The sequence below is a fragment of the Suillus fuscotomentosus genome (assembly GCF_016647785.1).
Source record: "Suillus fuscotomentosus strain FC203 chromosome Unknown F5891scaffold_27, whole genome shotgun sequence".
Classification (NCBI taxonomy): domain Eukaryota; kingdom Fungi; phylum Basidiomycota; class Agaricomycetes; order Boletales; family Suillaceae; genus Suillus; species Suillus fuscotomentosus.
The window spans coordinates 50191-72583 of NW_024539539.1; the positions used below are offsets into that span (position 1 = coordinate 50191).

Consider the following 22393-nt stretch of genomic DNA (forward strand, 5'->3'; position numbering starts at 1 on the left):
GCTCCTTTTTGCTTCTTGTGCCGAAGGCATAATGGGGTGTGTGCTAGTCTTATGTACGCCTCGGAGTGAGATGTCACGTGATAAAGATTTCATATGTCCTACATGCACGTGATGTTCGTCGCGCACACTCTACCATTAGTAAGTTTGTGCTAGTACTTGTCATTCTCGTTTTATTTCTTCATGGATAAGGACAACCGAGGCGACTTCACTTTTGCAAAGTTCTCTGATCTTAAATTTTCTGTTACTTCCCTGTGTACATACTATCACTCATTTTGCAGGCCACACAACACTAGTTCTCAGAAGTTAGAGGGACCAATATCACACCCGTCTGTTTCAGAGCTACTTGGGAACACAGAACTGAGGATTCACGGTGCACAATCTTGGTGTGTTTTTCTCTGATATGTAGCTTCCTTGTATTGATCTAAATGCTAGGGCTTTTTCAAACTAACTTGAAGGAGCTGCGCGTTTCTAAAAAACCACGACCTCTCTTTCATCAATGACTCTAAGAACGGGCTCGTCAACATCCCTCCTCTGTCTCTGCCGCTCAATGCACACATGGACATTATGGTTATCGACGCTGACAAGTCTTCCATCTTCAAGTCGAGTCTCTACTCAAGTCCATACTCCTTTTTTATATATTTCCAGTGTTCTGAGGACAGGATGTCTTGTCATTTTCAAAGATGGTGATGACGCGCACCAGGACCAGTTTGTCCTCCAGTTGTTCACACTCGTGGATCAGTTTCTCAGGAGGGAGTATTTGTATCTGAAGCTCATTCGCTGGCGACTGGGCCGTTGCAGGGTATGGTACACTCTATCCCCAACAAGACTATTGCAGCAACTATCGGTGAGAATAGGACGCTCTTGAACTATTAGAGAGCTGATAATCTGGAACAGGGTGGTGTCTACTGTTTTATCATATTTACGATCCTTCGCAAAAGTGCTAAGTCAACTCGGTAGCGTTCATGGTGCACACGAACAACATCAAGCGCTCCATGTGCATGAGCAGATCTAGGAGAAATTCTAGTTGGACTTGACGGAGGAGGCGATCAAGCATTTTCCTGGTTGGTGGTATTGGATTTCAGAATTGTTGCTATACTTGTCAGTTATTTGTGTGGTTTCGAATATCGATTCATGTAAGCTCATGTCACCGAGTTATTGAATTCTGTCTGAGTCTTACATAATTTGTTCGTGCTCTGAAGGTGCGAGTGCTTATCACGTGCCCCCCTGATATATCTGGCATTTCCCTTTACGAGCATGCATGCTGCGGATCAGCCGGTACGCAAATCAAGCTCCCGAACACTGACTGAACTTCCAATCCAACCGTCCTAAGTGGTACTACTAGCAATAAACGACAACAACATGATGACAGGCTTCACACTTCTACTACATCTTGAGTAAATTGCTCCCAGAATGTCTGATTCTGCCCGTCCCACACAAGATTCAACTTTGCTATCAACTCTTCCAAGTCGAATTCGCAACCAAAGGCTGGCTCGGGTGCCCACTGCCAGATGGCGGCTGACCCTAAGCGCGCTGGTGTTGTCTCTGGATCTTGCCACATGGTCTGATATGGAGAAGATGGAGGCGGTGGGGGCAGTATGGGCCATGAGGGTGATGGGGACAGTATGGGCGATGGGGGTGACTCGTATGGGAGCAGTATGGGCGATGGGGGCAGTATGGGCGATGGGGACGGTATGGGCGATAATGGCGATGGAAGTGATTGGGGTGATGGTGACAATGGCGGAGCGAGTGGTGGTTGAAAGGGCAGCAGGGTGAGAGGCGCTTGCCAAGGCGCCTGGAAGGAAGACAATTGGACGCAAGGCTGAGGAAGAGGAAAAGAGACTTGACCTGTTGTGGGGACCGTGGGGGGGACGTAGTGGTGGAACGTGCTGACAAGGCCTTCTAATGTGTGACTCCCGTTCTCTGGGGCAGCACTAATAGTAGAGGCCATGGTAGTCATGGCGCTGGTAACATATTTTTGCCTTTGTTGCCGGGAAGCCTTAGCCGCTTCTGCGCGTTCGAAATCCACCTTCCAGTGAACGAAGGGGTCACCCTGCGTGCGTACTGTTGAAGTTGAAGTTGTCAGAGAGGCCTCAGCCGCTTCTGCGCGTCCGATGTCCACCTTCCAGTGAATGAAGGGGTCATCCTGCGTACGTACTGTTGAAGTCGTCAGCGTCTGGACTGCCCATCACAATGAGAAAGAATTTACCTGGGGGCATGAATACTATTGATGTAAGCGCTGTGCAAACAGCTACAGGACGGTCCAGCCGCTTTGCAGAGGGAACTGTGACAATGAGTTTGAGGGTTGGCAGAACTTCGATCTAAAAGGGCATTTAAACTCATCTCAAGGTGCCTATTACATATTATCAAGATATTAGAGCAGCATGGTCGAATTAAATGGGGTACAAATCTGAAGCTTCACAGGGCCTCCAGACTCGAGGACGCTTACCCATGTACCGAACCTTCGGCTGGAGCCTGAAACGGCATATTAGTGCTGCTCGCTGCTGCACGGGGTATTGATTCTTGCAGGGTTCAGAACTTCATACAGATTAGTAACAGCACCATAGCTTTCGAGTTGACTCACAGGGGTTGATGCTACGCTCATGCTCGCACAAGCAGAAGCTGTCCCGGACCCGATGATGTTGTATGTCACTTGAAGTTCGTGTACTACTAGTAGTGATAGTAGTCTTCGAGATGCTTGAAAACCTGCGAACAGCTACAGTCTGAGAGTCGTGTCGATATAGACCCGAACATTAAGACATTGAGGATGCAGCACAGTGCCTGACGTAGTCGCGCACGAGTAGTAATTAATAATTCCTGGTGGTTGGTTTTTTTGCTGACTTCAACCATCGGTATCATGATGATCCCAGGGGCCCGGCTCAAGGACTTGATCAAATCTCCCACACCACTGATACTGATTTTTTTTAATCGCCGCACAATCACAATGATGATGATTATGTAGGTACAGGGTGCTTCAGTGAAAGGTCGCTTGAGCCAGAGAGAGCGCCAGCGAGTCTCAGAGCACCTGCTAAATCGGCTCGCTGAGGTTCGTTAGTTGTTTTAGTTCTCGCTGGGGCTATATATCATATAAAAAAGCCCCAGTGACTTGGAGGTCCGTTCTTCACCTCTCTCAGGCTGGGGCTCGAACCTGGGCGTACTACTAGATACGAAAACTAGCATTGATCGAGTAGAAATCAACTGAAACATGCATACTGCCACGTAGTACTACAACCTATGATGATACCGTAAAACCAGTAAAAATGACAGCCAGGACAACACAAAAGACTACGAGAACATGAGGTCACTACTACTAATACTAGCAACCTGGTAGTCGGAATACCGTGACAATGCGGCGAACTTGAATTACGGACTCAATTCAATCTCCGTGAGAAATCAGCGCCTCTCCATGTCACATAGCAACGACCCACACCACACCATTTTCATCTCAAATCGAGTCAGTCCTTGAAGACGGCCACTGTCGAGCTTTAAGCTCAAAAGCCAAGGATGAGCCCGTAGACCAACATCAAGCCGAAGGAGATTTCAAGATGCGTGACCATTTCCCCAATCTACTGTGACCGTCTCACTCACCTTAGCACGCTATCGAAACTCCAGCGTCTCATTCTTCATCCTTCAAACACCCCATACCAGAAGACCCCCAAGGTGAAATGCCCAAACCTCCCACAGCGTCCTTCCTCCTGCCCCTCCACGCGCCGGGAAACTCAAAGAACACCTACTAGACAAAAATATATAAAAAAAGAGGTACAACTTCATCCACTCATTCCTATCATATCATCTAACACAGCACAGCTATCTAAAATCGAACCCAGCCGTTCGCGCTCAGCATCCGAACAAGTACAAATATCCAGAACTGTCGAACGCTGCACGAACTGGAAGTCACGACTATAGATATGACGCGGACATGCGAAGAGTCACCGGAAGAAAACTGCGAGTGTGAATGGATCTTTTTTGATTTTGAGGCAGAGTTCTGGTTCTATAGCTTGAGCTTCAAGTACCTCTCCCTCACTAGCTGTGTAATGTGACTGGAAGGCTACTGCTGGCTACCGGCCCTGTTGCTAATAATAAATGCCTGATGCATCTTGTTGGAGATATTGAACCCTTGCTTCTACATTGTGGTGAGCTGCCCTGATCGTGAATTTATTTATTTTGAAAATGTAGCAGGAGATAAGGCGACAGGAGGATCCGGATGTCGAATGTGGTTAAGGCCAGGCTGTCAGGGATATACACCATGACTTGCAGAGATGAATGATTGGCGCCGTTCACGCCGGGATGTGGCTGAAGGTATTACACGATGTTGGTAAGATGAAAGTTCCCGCTGAAAAGCGGTTATTGTGTGGGTGGCCGCATGGCGTAGCATGAGGTGATCTATGCCACGATTTCACTATCTGAAAGGCTCAGATCTCAGATAACATGTAATAGTACTTATACAATGTGGAGCTAATACTGATAATTATGAATCTAACTTGCGGTACTCTCTAGCGAATTTAGTAGTGTCATAGAAGCAAAATAGAAGGGTAGCGAACATGTGGTACACACCAGGCGCTATACATAATGGAGTGTATGACCGGGGGTATTATACTCTATATACTCGCCAAGGGTACGTTGGAAAGGGGTCGAGGAGGGAGAGATGAGATATCGACGACTAGCTAGGCTACCGTGACTGCAAGTAAGTACTGTAGCAACTGATGATGGCATTTGTTGTTCCCACTACCCGATTTATCATTATCATTTGTAATCTCAAGACTCAAGTTATCTTCGGAGCTTCCACGTTTGATCTTACGTTTCACACAAAGGCATTGCTCAGCACCCAACGACACTTGACATCCAACAGCCATGTCTACAATAGTAACTCAAGTGGACCACCGTTCCTTCTACACCACTTTGGTACCCAAAACATACCAGTGCTATGAGGCCAGATCGATATCTACAAGTCCATTGACAACACCAGCGCTCACAGAGTCAGATCAGAAGCCCAAGCACCAGAAATTACATGCCTCAAGTCTACCTCCACCAAACAGAGCTGAAAAAGCAGCATCCGCTAAAACACCCCTGCGTGCAGAAGCGGTAGGGCAGACCAAGCCAGTAGAGAGTGTTCCTACCATAGCGACAGATGTTTTGTGTGGCGATGTTCCCAAGAAGTCTCTGCGTTCCGAAGTGTTTACCCCAAGTAAGTTTCGAGAAATTAAGCATTTATCGATAGAATTCTTACTTGGTTGAAGACGTGAAGAGGGTATTGGACTATATGGCTGACCCGACTGCTGATGAAGGCCACAAGGTAACTTGGAAGTCGTCTGAGTCACTGAATACAGCCGCTGATGTGCTTACTAACAGGAATTCCATGGTGTGAGACCAGCAGAATTTAGGTTGATACACGAGGCAGGAGAAGCGGGCCGAATTTTAACGAAGCCGAGGTAAGGGTTAACAAATCTGTCTATTTCGAGGATTGCTAAACTAGTACAGGCTTGCTTACGACTACGACAAGCACATCTTGTCCGTCGACATGCCTAGCTTTCTGCACGAAGCTTCTTTCAATTATCTCAAACGTCACCTCACACTGGCAATAGCTCAACTTCCGTATGATCCCGAGTTAGTTGAAACGACGATAAGCATGAACTATCCGTTGAAGATCGGGGGAAGTAAGATCGTGAACCCGGACATGACCATCACCATCTCTGCGGTTGATGATGCGCCATCGGTGGTCCTAGTTCCCGCTATCGGAGAGTGCGCATTCTCGCAGAACAGGGATAAGGTCTTCAAAAGGATGGAAGATGAAATTGAAGCGCATCCGGACGCAGTTTTAGCCATCATTGTTCTCGTGTGCGAAGGCATACGTTACGCCTGTCCCAATGCCGATTCAATCGCATCGAAGGAGTTACGCAACGGGGAAGACGACCCTCAATCTCTCACTCTCGACGAATTCATTAGCCAACGCACAACGCCACGATCTTTCGACACGCCTATCAGGGTCGGTGAGCATGACTGGTGCCACATCCAGTCCGTTGAGTACTTCGTGTGGGTGAAGGGTGATCATCAAGATCGGATCGACGTTCGTAATTATGATCCTCAGTTCATGGCTCATGGGGTAAGTCACACCGATAGTTGTGTCGTGGATCTATCTAACAAAACTGCAGACTTTGGCCCCCAACTTGAACATGGACGCTGTAACGGCCATGCTCGAGAGAGGTGTGCGCAAGATCAGAGACTGTCTAGTCTCCTTCTCACGGGAGCTGAGCGAGGACGTCAACTGTTCCGAGTTAGAAAATGCTGAAGTCAGGCAGCCCATTGTATGGTGCCTTGGTGCAAAGAACGTGATGAAGGCAGCCGATCTCACCGCACATCAGCGCTATGACCTCTGGCACGATGAAGTTTTCAAAGGCGTCAAACGCTCGCACGACGAATCCTACGAGCCTACTGAGTCGAAGTGCAGTTCCTCGGACTCGGAAATATCGGCTACTGTGTCTTCTCAAGACAGTCTCGCTCAAAGCCTTGCGGGCTTTAAGTGTACATGCAAACACCGCAGCAAGCGTGTGAAGGCTTAGCATTGCTTCGGGTTGATAGTTGAGGAAGCCGGTGTTGTTGAAGGAAATTTTTGCTCACATTCTTACATCTTTCATTGCAAGCTACTACCTGTCAAATACGCTACAATACAATCTCTCTCCATTTCGTACGGGTCCGGATATTAGCCCATCACACCTCATTACTGTACTTGTAACCGCGTTCATGATTTCACGAGGACTTTGTTTTACTGATCCGGGGTTGACGCGTCGACGCATTGATGCGCGTCACGCCAATCACGTGCAACCTATGCGGCTATGACTGAAATGGTTCGCACATGCAAACAACACCTAACGGGAGCAGCCTGAGTGTGCAGTTTTCATTTAAGTCATGCACCACATGAGTCGTCCCGCGGTCCCGGCTTATTGAACAACTTCTTAACGTTATAACTTCTTATCATTCTGCCATCATACCTAGCGCCTGACTCCATCCTGCTTTTCAACTGTCACCTGAACTCATTGACTTTGCGTTAACTCCCATGCCGATCAGATTTCGAGTGCTGCGCGAGAAGGACTTGAGCCTGTGCCTTTTTAGCATCATGTGTTGAACAATCAGGTTTGTGACGTGTTTTATGACTTGTTTATCTTATCCTACGCAACAGTTTATGTTGGCGTCCATATATTTTGCTTTTTCCTCATCCTCTACGCCCGTATTGACGCCCTTTCACTCGTAGACATTTCCCTAGAGACCCTTCCGCATAACGTTAGCCTTATTTCACTTCTTGGAGTGTTTGCGAAGGGAGCACATACGGCGAGTATCCCCGTCTGCCTATATGTTTCTTCTGCTTACATCTATCTCCGCGCATTGCATTCTGTGATGTGCTACACAGTCACGTATGTCATCCTCCCCACTAGCACACTCATGCGATTCAGAAAGTGCTTGCGCGTGCGTCCATTTTTCTCTGTCTCACAGAATGGCACAGCCTGATGACTTCACTGATCAGCCAATGCGTATGAAGTCTTCGTAACCGATTCTGATTTCGAGCCTACTCGCTCATCTCCAAGCTTGCTCATGGACGGCAGATTGTGCGGAATTGTCAGCATTGTCTACAGTGCGTATTTTGTTCATCAAATATATTGCCCGTCTCTGATACTTGATCTCTACCGTGTACTACTAGGTTTCTGTTCTTTCTACGAGGAATTTTTTGCAGATGGGGGTACTGGCAGACGTGATGGTGACACACCGTCTAATTCAATATATGCCGGGAGGGAGGGTCACGGGTCACGGAACGGCACGCCGCGACACTCCCTTGGAAAACGCTCGAAGGACGGGCGTGACCTTCGTGATGTGTATAGAGAGTACCCCGACGACGATATGAAACAGATGCAAGCCCGCGACCGAGAGCGTAGCGGTGAGAGAGAAGGAAGATGCACCAAACGCGGTGGTATCCCGCCCTCGCAGCCTATCCTTGTGCCAGAAGCCGAAATTACCGATTATGACAGCGCACTGGGCAACATATGCGGCACCAACGAAATCTATAAAAAAATTCGTGCACCACTGACAAGATTCAGTATAGGACGAGCACGCGTCTCAATAGACTCATCTCTGGCCTGAGACTCGACCTAGTACACATAAATGGTGCCATTTTTTTTTCCCAGAGGCGAGGCTGCTTACTAAGGTCGAAATCGTCGCAGTTCACGCATCCTCATTCGGCATTGCCCTATATATCTTGACATTTAGTGGTATTTAATAGCGCAAGTGAGTTTTCTCGCTTGCATCTTCTCTTCATCCATCTCCCCCATTCTCTCTATTTGTCACTCGTGCTCTTTATTTTTCTTCTTGTGCTACACCTCACCTTAATTCTCTCACTTCTACTATGTCTGCATCAGAGGCTGACCATCGTAACGAGTCATACCCCCTCGCGCTTCCAGACATCTCTGGGGTAGTCCCTACCTCCGCAGAGGCGAGGGCTAAGCGTCGTATTGCTGTGTTGGAAGACGAATTGGAAAATATGAAGCAAGAAAGAAGAGGGAAGCAGAGGTTTGTCGTCTCGCACTCCGGTCATGTCGTTTGTTCATCGAACCTCGCAGAAAAACGACCTTTTACGTTTCTCAAGGCAGGGCTATTCGCCGCATGGGCGTCCTTTACACCAACTTGGAGGACCTGATTGCTGAAAATGATCGGAGGTATGAGGAGGGCTCGGAGGGCGCCACCCCAGAGTATGTCGTTGCCTTTTTTTTCTATACCAAACCTGATAGTATGAATCAGACACGATCGCTTGCAGCGTGGTTATATCATAGTCGCGCAGGTCCTGCCGTGGCTGCATGAAAGGCTTGGGCAACTTGAAGTGGATGACTGCCAAGACATGCTGAAACAGGTCTAAGCTCTTAATTTCAAACGTTCTCTTCAACATACTGATGGCGTCATAGCTTAAGAGAGGAGCAGATGCTGCGTGCGGTGACGACACCTCCACTCTTAAGGACCTCGTTGCCACTTGGATTAATGAACACTTCCATCCACCCTCTCTACTCAAGTCTGATGACAAGCATGCCCGTGGCTTCGTCCACGACATTTGCGGGAAGTTACTGTGTCCTTCTGAGTGGAATTGGGATGATAACCGGTGAGCATTGGCCTTCGTCAACTATCATATGACCCTCATGGTTGCCCAGTGTGAAGGCTGGTATCCGCGACAGAACGTCGGATTATATCGTGTCAGAAAATTCTTGGCCGTTGTTCTTGTACGAGAATTACGCAGTTAAACTTGACAACTTGGAGCAAGGCCTCTTCAAGTCCAAGATTCTTGTTCAGGTTAGTTGCCTTCGGTCTTATTTCATGATGACTATGTTCATCGTTATTACGTTAGGCCTTCAAGGCTGTGTTTACATCTCCATCCTCAGCAAGAGAGGCTGATAGAGATGGCGATGGAGCTGACATACTTGAAAATAACAGGCGCGCCCGGCGACAACTAAACCAAGTCAAGGTCAAAACTTGCGTGGCCTCCATAATCAACATGAGGAAAGTCACTCCTCGCTCCCTGGCGTATGTTGTCTGCCAAGTGAGTCAATCTTATTATGTACATCCACGTCTATACAATGTGTGTCTGACAGGTTCGTTTCGCACTATCCAACATCTCATCTTGGCGCACCGTTGACGCCGACTTTGACTACAAAGTATTCTGGAGCAACGTCGTGGACTTTTTCGAGAACGTCCCTGGACCCATCACACAACAGCGGGTGAACCATCTCCTGGAATGGTGGACCAGGTATTGACTGTCTTTTCGGGTTTTTATCAGTGATCTAACGCTACTGTTTAGAAAGATTTTCGGTAAAAATCATCGTGAGGACCTGACGCCAGAGGTTGTGTCACAGATGTCCGTCACGGCACTAGCAGAGCAGAGAAAGGCGCTGGAGGATGCCGCTTTCGACTCTGATTAACTGGATCCAGTTTCATCATCGTATATACCATTTACAATAGCTGTCTCTGATGCAATCATATTGTCCCGCGTATTGCTACAAGGATGGAACACCATTTGAGGCATGAATGATTTTGATTGACAATACTAAGTAGTTTCAATATTGCTCAGTATGCCGTCTACTGCTAATACTATTCCTCCTTCCAATCCGGTTAAGTTATAGGGATGCTGTCTATATGATCAAATGTGTCTATGACTGTAATGACAAATGTCTCGTTGCACATATGCCGCAACTCCTCCAAGACGTGAGGTCGTTGAAGCCAGACTAATCAGTCGCTGAATGAAATACTAAGCATACCTCACCATCTCTTCGCAACCCCGTCACCTTGCTCTTCGGCATCCAAGGGGAAAATCATTCTTCCACACTAGATTTATAGTACCTAGCCTGCAAGCGGGACGGAGGAATAATTGTTGTCAACATTTGTTGTCTTCCTCAAGAATAACTCGTCTTTCTCTACACAGACGATTCCAGAACCACGCGTTTTCCAGTTGATTTTCACCATGCTTCCCGTCAGAAGACTTTTCCTGTTTCATTTAGAACAGGCACTAACCTGACGGCCTTGCAGTTTGGCTTTAGCATCTGCCACGTCTCTCATTCCAGTGAGATGCTCGGACCTTGCTCAAACAGAGCACACACACATATATATATTCAAATCAGTCGCGCTTGTGCCATCGGCTGATGTGCATTTTACTGACAGTCTCGCAGTTTGGCTTTAGCATCTGCCACGTCTCTCATTCCGGTGAGATGCTCGGTTCTTGCTTAGACAGAGCACAATATATATATATATATTCAAATCGGATTTTTTTTTTCGCGTTTGTGCTTTCGGTTGATGTGTATTTTGACATGCCAACACCTACGACAGTTCCTCCGCCTACCAAATGCATTTGTTGTGTATTAGTTTGCAGATTATGGTTTTGATCAAGAATTTTTGACTTTCGTATCGCTGAGCAGAAGATTGGGCAGCATCACAATATTCTGTTCAATACGGCAGTCCGGCAATATCTAGTTCGACAAGGGGTCTAGACCAGTGGCTTACAAATATTCATTAAAACCTTTGACTATGAAGATAGGACGTCAGAAACAAGAACCTCCGGTGTCGTAAGTTGAGTCCACTCTTCCAATCAGCGCCGATAGAGCATGGTTGACAAAATACCTTAACGATGGATGTGATGTGAAGTGGCCACAGGACTCCGTCCGAAGCTTATGACACACAGGTTAGTCAGTATAGGTAAATCTGTGCCACGTAGGCGTCTTGTGCCCTGAGTTGCACTGAACGAGCAGGTTGTCAAATGTGAACTTCACATTTTTCATTATGCAAGCAAATATTGACAGCAGCAATTCACAACTAGTCTGAGGAGCTGCAGCTCTCGCACCGGACCTATTAAATTACAGATTGCCACATGATGAAAGGACTTTGCATCAGTACCAGTTGGCGAATTTTTACACTTACCCTCACAATTACGAACTAGCATTTTGCTTTGTTCGCTTGGGTTTCACGATCTGTTAGCAGGATAATCCAAGCAGAAGATGGTATGCCGAAGATAGGACAGTTTTGTAGCATACTTGGAAAATTCATCGTTCCCACATAAGGTCATGTAACCCCCCCCGCCACATTTTCGAAGATTCTTGTGATTGCTATCAATATATAGTCAACTATGACATTTTAATATGTTCACAGGTTCACTGATGACCACGGTCATGCAAAATGTTACTCTTTCACAAAACTTGGGTATGAGATCTTGAGAATCAAGACGGTTAGAGGCAGATGTGTACTGATAAATATCTGGCAATAAGTACGATAACTCTCGAGTGACGGATATACGAATAAATTCAGAATGATCATCACCTGTCATGTGACTCAATGTTTGAATTTACTTCTCTCAGAGTCTCCAACACACGAAATGCAGGTAGAGCACATGTTGCGCAGAACTTATCTCAGTTATCTGTGACCTGCGTTCTGTCAGCGTCTCGTGTCGGCACGACATACCTTCGTCGGCACACCATGATTCCACACTCTCAGTAACACCAAAAAATATCACTGCGATTGCGAGAGATTGTGCAAGAGCCAGCTGCACTAAGGACCTTATGGAACGTGGAGACGGTGTGTAGAGGTCCCGATACGAAGGGGACGCGTTCTCTGACAGAGAAAATGATACATGCTAGCATGGTATCGGGACCCACAACCTGTCCAGGATAGACTAGATCATGATCCTGATATAGAGGTTCGTTTTTCTATTCTTGTGCTTTTTACTACGATATCAATTTATCCGTACAGGAGAACCGTTTTGCAGATTACAACACCTTTGAAGACATCCCCGCCACAGCAACATCACTGAAAACCAAGATCTATGATAAACCCTTATATACACATTATAATCCCAACAATGTCTATAATCGTATAAAATATGGCAGTGCAGAAGCCATAGTCTTGTATAGAAATATATTGTTATCCCTTGCGACCAATCTTTATCATGATTACCTGTGCCCGGCATTAGTTGAATGAATTTGGCTGTGTAAAAACTCAAACGGATTGATAAACACGCTAATTGCTGAAAACAAGATATATATGTGTAGAACGCTATCCCCTATGACCAATAATCATCAAGATGGTTTTCATTTAGCATTAGCTGCATGAATCATGTTGTGACAGTACTAAAACTGTACTGAAGTGGTGAAGCATGTTCGAAAAAGTGTCTCTCATTTAGCATTTCTAGCACAGAGGCTCTCCTGTCCAATAAGTAAAAGAGATGGAAATTCTTGCCATCTGTACCATCATATGGACAATTGTTTCATTGGCATCATGGTATTGCGGGTTTTATACTTGATTGGCCAGGAAGTCACATTGGGTTGTATAGGATTATACAGAGACACTCGGTACAATACATGTAGTTTATCAATGCCTCGCCAATTCTCTACCCTAATCTCATCATCAACACCGTCTGCAGGAACAATAACATGGGTTGAACCACAACAGATATCGTTAGTGCCTTGAAGTCCAATGAAAGCAAGGTGTCGCGGCAACTTGACACTATTGTTTCCTTATGCAAAATTTGCACTGCTCAAGTGGTTGACTGAGTTTGGCGGTGCCGGTGTACAATCAAGCTCGGCGGTGCCAGTATAGGATCAAGTTTGGCGGTATATAATCGAACTTGTGGTACCATAGGATGTAACAGGATCGAGTTCAGCCATAGGATCGAGTTTTTGGCCATGGAATAGAAGTTGGTCGCAGGGATCAAATCCAAATATGAGATCGAGTTCAGCCATATCATCGAAGACCAGTCATCCTTAGACAGAAACATAGACCACGACATGACATATCCTGTTGCCAGACCATGTAGTACAGTGCGACTTTCTGGATGGCATCCTGTCGAGAAACTTGCAGGAAGTAGCGTTAATGAGTGATTGAAGGCAGAGTAGGTGATAGTGGGGATTGTAAATAAAATCTGAGTCGGATCCTTACTTATCAATGACCGGAAGATATGCTCGGCCGGTGGTGACTGAGGTCTTGACCCTTCCCAAGGGAGTTGTACCTCATTCGTTTTGAGATCCGGTGGTCAAACTATTTCAGAATAGGAAAAGAGAAGGAGCAGGGTCGGAGCCGGGTAAGGCTGCGAGCTTCGGCGTCAGTTGCAGACAGCTAAAACCAACAGAGATAACGGCAGTTTCGAGCATCGGTCGAGGACACATGGCCAATGTTGACTTTGAAGAAAGGCCAAAATGCAGAATAGGTTTCAAGTGGGATTGAGGGATCATCCAGACCACCATTCACTACTGCCCGATCCCAACAACCGCCAGTGCTTAGCGCACATGCCCAGCGCATGTCAGCAAATGCTGACGTGGCTCGAACATATGCGAACCACACCGGAAGGCGCCAGAATGAGAGGAGTGGAGGAGGGTGAGAAGGAGATGAGGGAGAGGTAAGTTTAAGTCTTGAGTACCTATGGAAATGAGGTAGTTAGCAGCATAAAAATGCACAATACATATTACACGCACCTCTGCAGCTTAGAGAAAGGTACCCACAATCCCTCGGCCGCGTTCAACACCATCAATCTCCAGTAAAATGTCACAGCTCATTCCAAGCACCACATCCCTTCGAGCTTTTGACAGACCGGCAGTGCCTGTTTGAAAAGTCGGCTCAATGTCGAGTAAGAGATGTTAGGACCTCAGAAGCGAAGAAGGATGGCACTGACTGCATCTTGAGATGAATTGTTGAATCAGAAAATATGACAATGACAAGCAAATGTAGCGAAGCCATGGAGGACGAGTGCAACTCACAGTGGTGTGTGTGAGTTTTGTGTCTAGAATTTTTGAATAGATCAGCGCCATATACGTTGAGTGTATGCCTACAGCATCGACGTCTTCCTATCATTCTGCACTGCTATATAGTATTAAGCAATTTTTACGCATGAATGCAAAAACTATACCACCAGCTTAGAATTCGACATACTGTTAAATTAATGTGTCGAAACGACAAACAAGCTCACGGATCAGGAAAATGATGCTTGATAAGTAGGCCAATACATGGGCATATAAGGACAACACAGATTTCGCCAACCTTATAAGGTAAATATTGTCATACCGGGTTATCCGGTTTTCAGTGATGGATAGATGGTCTGCCCTCCCATCTCACTTCCCCATCCACAACGATAACCGTCTCCAGATCAACCGCATCCACACCCTAATGACAACGGTGTTCTCGCATCCCTACATGTGGATGAGCGTATCCTTATGGAAGATTCTTTACGCACGTGAAGCGTAATGATCTTCGTCACTCCCTCTTGTGGACGCAAACAGCTGGTCTAGATGACGAAGACACCGGGCATAGCACAGAAGCAGTCACACAACCCAGATTCCTACTGCAGCTCACACCTTCACTTGAGGGTATCCCCATTCCCCGCTGTCGAACTCTAACTTTCATGTCGAGCTCTAGATAAGCATCAGAGAACCTGTGAGAAGAAGATATCGTCATATATCGTTATATATCGTAATATATAGGAAAGGTTTTCGTCACATTGTAATATAAAGTGATATAAAGCAATATATGACCATGTAAAAGCACCATAATCAGCATAATCCCCAGCAAGAACTCACCGGTTTACTGATGAGGGTGCGCAATATACTTCACGGCTTTGTGCCTGCATTCAACGCTATGTCTCGCAATGCTGTCTATGTTTTTCGAAATGGCTGGATCCAAGACATACAGTCACACATCTTTTAAACTAGTGAGTCTTGGCTTGCACCGCGAGTCATTATGCCGATCGTGTTCTTGCCAAAACATGTTCGAGGCGCAGGGTCATGTACTTCATTACGTGATAAGAATAGAGAAGGAGTTGGCCTGAACGACACGGCTCATCACAGTAGGGACCAGCAATGGAGGAAGAGTCCAAGTAGGGCTGAGTCGAACGGTGGCACACACTGCGACTCGGGAGGCTGCAAGAAGTTTGTCCATTAATATTGTGCTCATGAATAGATATCCAAGCTGAAGGGTTTTGGGGGCGGATTTCATCGTAATCCAGTGAGACGCACGCCAGCCCTGAGAATCCTTGTGTATGTTGACCGGTACGTCTTCTGCAATACCTGACAATATATGCGCCAGTTTATGAAGTATGATGAACAGTCGGACTCATCCGCGAACGTGTATCAAACCTGCCCCGAGCTATCTATGAACACACAAGCTCCTGCGGCCCGCTACGTCTGCCTTTCCCTCAGACCAACGAGCATGGCCGACATTCGAGTTCAGCCAACACACACGGCACCTGATTGCCCCTCATTTTATACCCAGAACCATCATCTTCCAGGAAAACTCCATACGTGCGGACCCTGTCCAGCAGCACGGGATGTCGCCCACTCCAGAGGCTGTCTCAGATACCGATATGCTCTCATTTTCTCTCAGACGTTTCAAGGATAAACCATTTAGAAGATGGAACTCGCCTACTGAGATTTCCGATATCACTGCTCTCAGCTAAACCGGTATAGGGAAGAGCGAAATTCTGTCATGTCCGTCGTATTCTGATCATTCATCATAGTTCATATCCCTATTAACGTTCTCGTCATTTGGCGTCATTTGTTGTGTAATCCTCGTGCTTTCAACTTATGATACGAACGATCGAACAGTTGCGACTTCGTATCTATGCAAGAGTATAATCGGTGGCAGTGGTCTGTTGCAGGGAGATACATAAGAGATAGACGCTGTGTGTAGCTGTTGTGCCCAAGCTTAAGAACCCTTGCTTCGTATTCGTCGGCTGCCATATCTCTCCACGACCTCGCTCTGTACCACAGTACAGCTTTCACGGTAAACCAGATCACCTCTACTTCAGAACCATATCAAGATCTCCCAATGGCAACCATCGAAGCCCAGGACCTCAGAGAAAGAATCGGGCGCTTTCGAGTTCTGATCGTGGGGAGAGCAAACGCAGGCAAAACAACCATCCTTCAAAAGGTCTGCAACACCACCGATCAACCAGAAATTTACGATACCGAAGGAAATAAGGTACGAGTGATGATCTATGCCATACACGCGTCCATCGCTGATGAATCGCGGGTAGATCGATACTGCCATCGTGGAATCATCGATTAAGGTGTGTGCATGATTTTCCCTGTGGGTATACATGCGCTGATAATGCTCCTCAGCGTGGAAATCACAACATCACGAACGAAATGGTATTTAAAAGCAATCCCACTTTTGTCTTTCACGACTCGTGCGGTTTCGAAGCGGGGTCTGAAGGAGAATTCGAGAACATGAAGAAATTCATGTCAGAACGCTCACATGCGACGAAATTAGAAGAGCGAATCCATGCTATCTGGTAAGTAACTCCCTTATGACATTCCGCGCTTGTTCATTACCGTCAGGTATTGTATTCCAATGGACGATCCGAGTCGAACATTCCAGCGGTCAGAGGAGAAATTCTTCCAGGAGTGCGACACCGGGAACGGTGAGTTTGCAATTTCATCGTCAGTTGCCGCGCTCGGACTAAATGAACGATCTTCAGTTCCTGTGGTCGTGGTGTTCACCAAATTCGAAGCTCTGCGTCCATTCGCATATGGGGACATCAAGAAGCAGCTACAAGGAGTATCGGGCGAAGAGCGCTCAAAGAGGATTGCTGAGCGTGTTGAGGAACTGTTCACAAAGACAGGAGTCTTGGATCGGTTGTACAACCCGCAAAACCTTGCGCGTCCCAAGTCCCATGTACGCTTGCAGAGTGAGTGGTTCAGATTGATTTGTCATATGTGAAAGTTGACATTAGCAAATGTCCTAGATATGAACCAACAGAATAAAAACTGCGACGCACTGCTGGAAAGCACCACTCTCGCACTGGACAATGAACAATTACGATTGTGCTTGGTGTCAACACAAAAATCGAACCTTGAGCTTTGCATCAAGTGCGCCATCGCGTGAGTCTCAGATTTGCAAGTCACCTATTTTGGTTTCAACATCATCTAGAACAATCGTTGATCGTGCACATAAGCAAGTCGATGATGAAGGCTATCAACATAGCATTGCTAAGTGGTTTCCACATCTCGAAGTAAGACGAAGATTGATTCGATCTGACAATTTCCTGGCAATGGTTCTCACGGATGGTAAATATCGAAGCGCTAAACCTGTAGACATTCTGATATATTTTCCTTGATTGTAGTTTATTAATAACAGCTGGTAAGATTGTGGCTTACAAAGCTACGCAGGGACAACACTGATGCCTCACTGCTGCTCGCCTATTGACAGTATGTAAGTGCCTTGATTGTTTCCAGTTTTTGACCCATGCTCATGATTGTCATTCCTCGCTGCTGCTCGCCTGTTGACAGCGGGTAAGTGTCTTGATGGTTTCTAGTCCTTGACTCATGCTCATGATCCCATCCCTCGCTGCTGCTTGCCTGTTGACAGGAGGTAAGTGCCTTGATAGTTTTTGGTCCTCGACCCGTGCTCATGATCCTCATCCCTCGCTGCTGCTCACCTGTTGACAGGACGTAAGTGCCTTTATGGTTTCTAGCCCTCGACCTATGCTCATGATCGCCATTCCTCGCTGCTGCTTGCCTGTTGACAGTTGGTAAGTGCCTTGATTGTTTCTAGTCCTCGACCCGTGCTCATGATCGCCATCCCTCGCTGCGGCTCGCCTGTTGACAGAATGTATGTGCTTTTGATGGTCTCTCATCCTTAACCCATGCTGACAATTGCTGCTCCTCACCTGTTGACAGGGCGTAAGTGCCTTGATGGTTTCTGGTCCTCGACCCATGTTCATCATGCCGATCCCTCGCTGCTGCTTGCCTGTTGACAGGAGGTAAGTGCTTTTATGGTTTCTAGTCCTCGACCCGTGCTCATCATCCCCGTCCCTCGCTGCTGCTCGCCTGTTCATAGTGGGTAAGTGCCTTTATGGTTTCTAGTCCTCGACCCATGCTCATGATCCCCATCACTCGCTGCTGCCCGCCTGTTGACAGGACGTAAGTGACTTGATGGTTTCTAGTCCTTGACCCATGCTCATGATCCGCATCCCTCACTGCTGCTCGCCTGTTTACAGGACGTAAGTAACTTGATGGTTTCTAGTTCTCGACCCATGCTCATGATCCTCGTGCTTCTCTGCTGCTCGCTTGTTGACAGATTGTATGGACTTTTGATGGTCTCTTATCCCTAACCCATGCTGACAATCGCTGCTCCTAACCTGTTGACAGCTGGTAAGTACCTTGATGGTTTTTTGTCTGCAACTCATGCGAATAGGTCTTACATGTTACTGTTTCATTTTGGCAGGTGGTGTGTCTTAATCATATCCTGTATTGAGCTGATGCTGAATAATGTAATGATGTTCACTCGTTTTCATAGCCTAATGTGAGTGCGTTCTATTCCATTAGATGAGTCGAATCATCATTGCTCATATAATCCTTAGTTCGTTGAGTATCCCTCCTTGATCACTTATTTTCCATGTTCATTCATCTTGCACATTTTCGTGTCCTGTGCAGAATGTGAGTCGTTTGACCTTCATAATGCGAAGCGTTAAATCTCTGAATCTGTCGATCCTTAGGATGTAAGTCTATTTCAATCGTCAATCGTTTTAGCCTCATAATCTCTTCCCTTCTTCACGTGTTCGCAGAATGTGTGTTGATCATACCCTGTCTGACATCATGTTACTCCGCTGACAAACAATCTCATTTAGCTCGTACGTCCAATAATGGTATTCGCCAATATATAGTGATGCTCATATGGTTCCAACCCCTGACAGTTTGTAAGTTACCTGAGCATAGCAGTCATTGTCTACAATCTGGTGGTTGATTATTCGCGACTGTCACGTCAACCAAATAGAATGTGCGTCCCAGTGATCAATGAAATGCCAAATTTCCACCTCATGATTCTGACATTCCTTTCCCGCAGTGGGCAAGTACTTTCCTCTGTGGAGTCGATTCCGATACCCATACTTTCAACTTGTGGTCAGGCCCTAACCTACCGAGATGATATTATCCACGTCCTCCAGCCCTTGGTAGGTTGGTTTCCCTCTGCATTGATTCCCAGCACCGTAAAAGTGTGTAACAGGCTGTGAAGAGTTCACTGTTCACTTCTGCTGTGAACAGAATAATTCAGACTGGCATCGGTTAGTTTCTCACTACACGACTGGTTGTAGTCTTAATGACAGGAAGCAGCCACCATTATCGTCCTCGAGCACTCTGCATTTCTCCCGAATCAGTTGAAGGGCTCGGAGCTTGTCGAGTCTGCCATGGACTGCTACCTGAAATCTCCTATGGTCGTCACAGTAGAGAAAGTAGCGAAAGAGATTTGTCGTCAAGACTACCATGGGGAAGAACTGGGAAAGAAGATTCTCGAGTTCATCCTTGAAAATCGCTTGTGTACGTCCCACGCCTCGTTGTGAACCTGGAAGTCGAAATTTACAAAGCCTGTAGCAAATGGTTTGACAGAAAAGAAGTAGATTATGTGCGGGCCAAGCTTCCTGTTTTTTTTTATGTACCTTTCCTCATGCTATGCGCTTGTGTTGTGTACGATACCAAGTGCGTCGGCTCTAACTGCTGAGCGGTGCAGTTGTTTCCGATTCTCTTCTCCGTGTCATGTACTAGTATACTCGGCACTCCAGTTTTAATGTTGAACCTCGACGAGTTTTCTATACCAAGTCAAGCAGATTGTTGCTGAGCTTACTGGAGTCCAGTCCATCGTGCGTGACAGGTTTCACAGCCGGTGGGTTTAGCACCTAAATGCTAGAATTCATCCGCCCTCGTTCTCAAATCCCGTTTGTTGTTATCCACGTCTGCTTTCGCTTGTTCTCTCGCTATCATACCTGCATTGTTTTCAAAGTATCCACCATTATGCACATCGCTCGGATGGCGCACTATTGCATTGATGATTGTATGAACGTGCTTCAGGATCATCCTGTACGCTCGTAGACTATACCCATCACTGTGGTATTGCTTCTGTATGCTACCGCAATCTACATAGTAATATTGTGTCATGTCTTCCCGTGTTATGAGAACATACCACGAGTCGTGGTCTAGCGTGAGCAAACACACCATCCACCGCGGCTTACCATGTTCTCCCGCGTCAAATTTCCGTGGCTTACGATGATATCTGCTCCGATACTCTGTGGTGAGTATTTTCACTCGTGTGGGGTAGCAGAGCCGCCCGGCAGTGGTTCGGCATCTTCCGTGCCTTGCCATCGCTTCTTGAATCTTTTGGGTAGGACAACTCGAAGGTCATGCAGGAAGTGACCAGTCTGTATGAAGCTTATGCAATTCTGCGCAGACTCCGCACCAAAGTCTTGGGACGCGTCTGGGGGAACATGTCTAAAGTTCCGGGCGGTCAAAGGTCTGTCTGTTGTCTTGCCGCATCATCGAAACCACCCTGCCGTTTACGCCAGCCACCATCACTCATCTCGCCATCTATGTCAACCACTGTCATGCCAATCTCGTCATCCTTGTCAGTTTTCCATCGCGTTTCTAATCCCTCGGAGGGAGGACATGGCAGCCGTAGACTGGAAGCTGCAGACAACGACATGGTGGTGTTGGCAAGTGAGTAGGAAATAGGCAAACACGGAGGAAGTAGTAGACAGGCAAGAAAGCATGAGAGACTCACAGGGATCAGGAGGTAAAGATCTGGTGCCAGGCAGGCAGGATGGAGCCTGAGGCTTGAGGCTGGGCGGGATGCAATAGTGACATCGTGCGACTTCCTGACACTTTCTGAATCCGAGAAACACACTGACAGGACGCAAGTCTGCACCCAGTTTGTATAGACCTTGCGCAGACCGATCAAATCCCGCACTTTCTGAGATCATCGAACTCTCGGACTCCAACTCCAGGGACCGTTCACTTGATGAGGGCGGGCAGGACGACCCGTGCTTCCCCCTTCCTGGAGAAGAAAGGCACTCAGTCACAGTTTGATCACACTTGTGAGCAAAGTGACTTGACTTGCAAATACTAGTACATGTGAGTATTTCTAAATTATATTCCATGTTCAAGTTAACCACCACCGGCGGGTTGGTCGTGTATTTGCTAGATATCTGCTTCGTTGACACTGAAAATGCATGTGAAACGGTGAGACAGAAATTTGTGGGTGCCATCGTTCATTTGGCGGCCACCGGTGGGCTGGTCTTGTCGGTGCCGGTTGTGTAATTGTTGCATATCTGCTTTGTGGACATCGGAAATGCGTGTGAAACGATGTGATAAAACTTTATGGGTGAGCAAGTATGGGCAATAATTATCACTTTGAAAGTAATCGCACTGATATCATTCGAACAGACACACACCACGGACCATACCACACCAAACACGAGACTTATAGAATCTCACCGCATCCCCAGTCGTGCCTGAAGCAACTTGCATATAAGAGCGATTATCAAGCCAAAGATTTGCCAGGCAACTGAAACAACTACACTGTACGTTTTCGTTGCGCGATCCCCTTGCTGCTAGATCTCACAGTTAACATTCTAGTGCAACCATGGTTCGTTTTACACTGGCCATTTCCTTGCTCCTCGCGCTCGGCACTGGAGTTAGTGCAGAATGCGAAGCTTGTCCTAATTGCGATTATGAAAATATCAGTATTCAGCAAGGGGATGCATGTCTTAACTACTGGACGTGCTCAGGCGATACTATCAGCTGCTATTACCCCTCTGTCGCAAATCCGGGAACGTGGAATACCTGCTCATATGCTCCAGCCAATGTAAGTAACTGTCTCTCGCAGCAGTGCATGCACACTCACCTAGGTTTTGGAAATGCTAGGATTGGGCACTCGTATCTGGCCCCAGTGATATCTGTTTCCCGTATGCGGGCATCAACTCGAAATGTCAACCTGGGAATGACCCTTACAACCTTGGCATCCCAGGCTGCACCGCTTCATATGGGCTTGTCGATGAAGGCAACAGTGGGCTGTTATAGAGTAATGAATAGAGGAGTTAGGAGCCTGGTGCGCATGGGCTACCTTTGGATGA

The 22393-nt window shown here is 46.8% G+C and overlaps 7 protein-coding genes across 7 annotated transcripts; 4 read left to right on the plus strand and 3 right to left on the minus strand.

Annotated features, from left to right (window-relative positions):
• Window positions 1–1372: 1372 nt before the first annotated feature.
• Window positions 1373–2216, minus strand: F5891DRAFT_1188614 (uncharacterized protein; the record flags this gene model as incomplete). Its single annotated transcript, XM_041367023.1, has 2 exons — window positions 1373–2154; window positions 2207–2216. The coding sequence occupies 2 exons, from the start codon at window positions 2214–2216 to the stop codon at window positions 1373–1375; spliced, it is 792 nt and encodes a 263-aa protein (XP_041225873.1).
• Window positions 2217–4848: 2632 nt separating this feature from the next.
• On the plus strand, window positions 4849–8124 carry F5891DRAFT_1226771 (uncharacterized protein; the record flags this gene model as incomplete). Its single annotated transcript, XM_041369510.1, has 9 exons — window positions 4849–5182; window positions 5235–5290; window positions 5347–5426; window positions 5476–6097; window positions 6147–6516; window positions 7244–7383; window positions 7443–7455; window positions 7514–7621; window positions 7688–8124. The coding sequence occupies 9 exons, from the start codon at window positions 4849–4851 to the stop codon at window positions 8122–8124; spliced, it is 2160 nt and encodes a 719-aa protein (XP_041225874.1).
• Window positions 8125–8386: 262 nt separating this feature from the next.
• F5891DRAFT_1188616 (uncharacterized protein) lies at window positions 8387–9944 on the plus strand (the record flags this gene model as incomplete). The annotated part of the gene is made up of 8 exons (XM_041367024.1): window positions 8387–8550; window positions 8601–8729; window positions 8779–8887; window positions 8940–9130; window positions 9180–9318; window positions 9374–9565; window positions 9618–9772; window positions 9824–9944. The coding sequence occupies 8 exons, from the start codon at window positions 8387–8389 to the stop codon at window positions 9942–9944; spliced, it is 1200 nt and encodes a 399-aa protein (XP_041225875.1).
• Window positions 9945–13620: 3676 nt separating this feature from the next.
• F5891DRAFT_1188617 (uncharacterized protein) lies at window positions 13621–14029 on the minus strand (the record flags this gene model as incomplete). Its single annotated transcript, XM_041367025.1, has 2 exons — window positions 13621–13921; window positions 13977–14029. 2 exons carry the CDS (start codon window positions 14027–14029, stop codon window positions 13621–13623), a joined length of 354 nt encoding a protein of 117 aa, XP_041225876.1.
• Window positions 14030–15965: 1936 nt separating this feature from the next.
• Window positions 15966–17804, plus strand: F5891DRAFT_309359 (uncharacterized protein). The gene is made up of 9 exons (XM_041371295.1): window positions 15966–16473; window positions 16529–16561; window positions 16614–16786; window positions 16833–16915; window positions 16973–17182; window positions 17240–17375; window positions 17425–17561; window positions 17618–17706; window positions 17784–17804. The coding sequence occupies exons 1-8, from the start codon at window positions 16321–16323 to the stop codon at window positions 17623–17625; spliced, it is 933 nt and encodes a 310-aa protein (XP_041225877.1). The 5' UTR covers window positions 15966–16320; the 3' UTR covers window positions 17626–17706; window positions 17784–17804.
• A 2953-nt stretch (window positions 17805–20757) lies between these two features.
• On the minus strand, window positions 20758–21625 carry F5891DRAFT_309404 (uncharacterized protein). Its single transcript, XM_041371296.1, has one exon. The coding sequence runs from the start codon at window positions 21524–21526 to the stop codon at window positions 20888–20890; it is 639 nt and encodes a 212-aa protein (XP_041225878.1). The 5' UTR covers window positions 21527–21625; the 3' UTR covers window positions 20758–20887.
• A 278-nt stretch (window positions 21626–21903) lies between these two features.
• Window positions 21904–22340, plus strand: F5891DRAFT_1188619 (uncharacterized protein; the record flags this gene model as incomplete). The annotated part of the gene is made up of 2 exons (XM_041367026.1): window positions 21904–22125; window positions 22185–22340. The coding sequence occupies 2 exons, from the start codon at window positions 21904–21906 to the stop codon at window positions 22338–22340; spliced, it is 378 nt and encodes a 125-aa protein (XP_041225879.1).
• Between the last annotated feature and the right edge of the window lie 53 nt (window positions 22341–22393).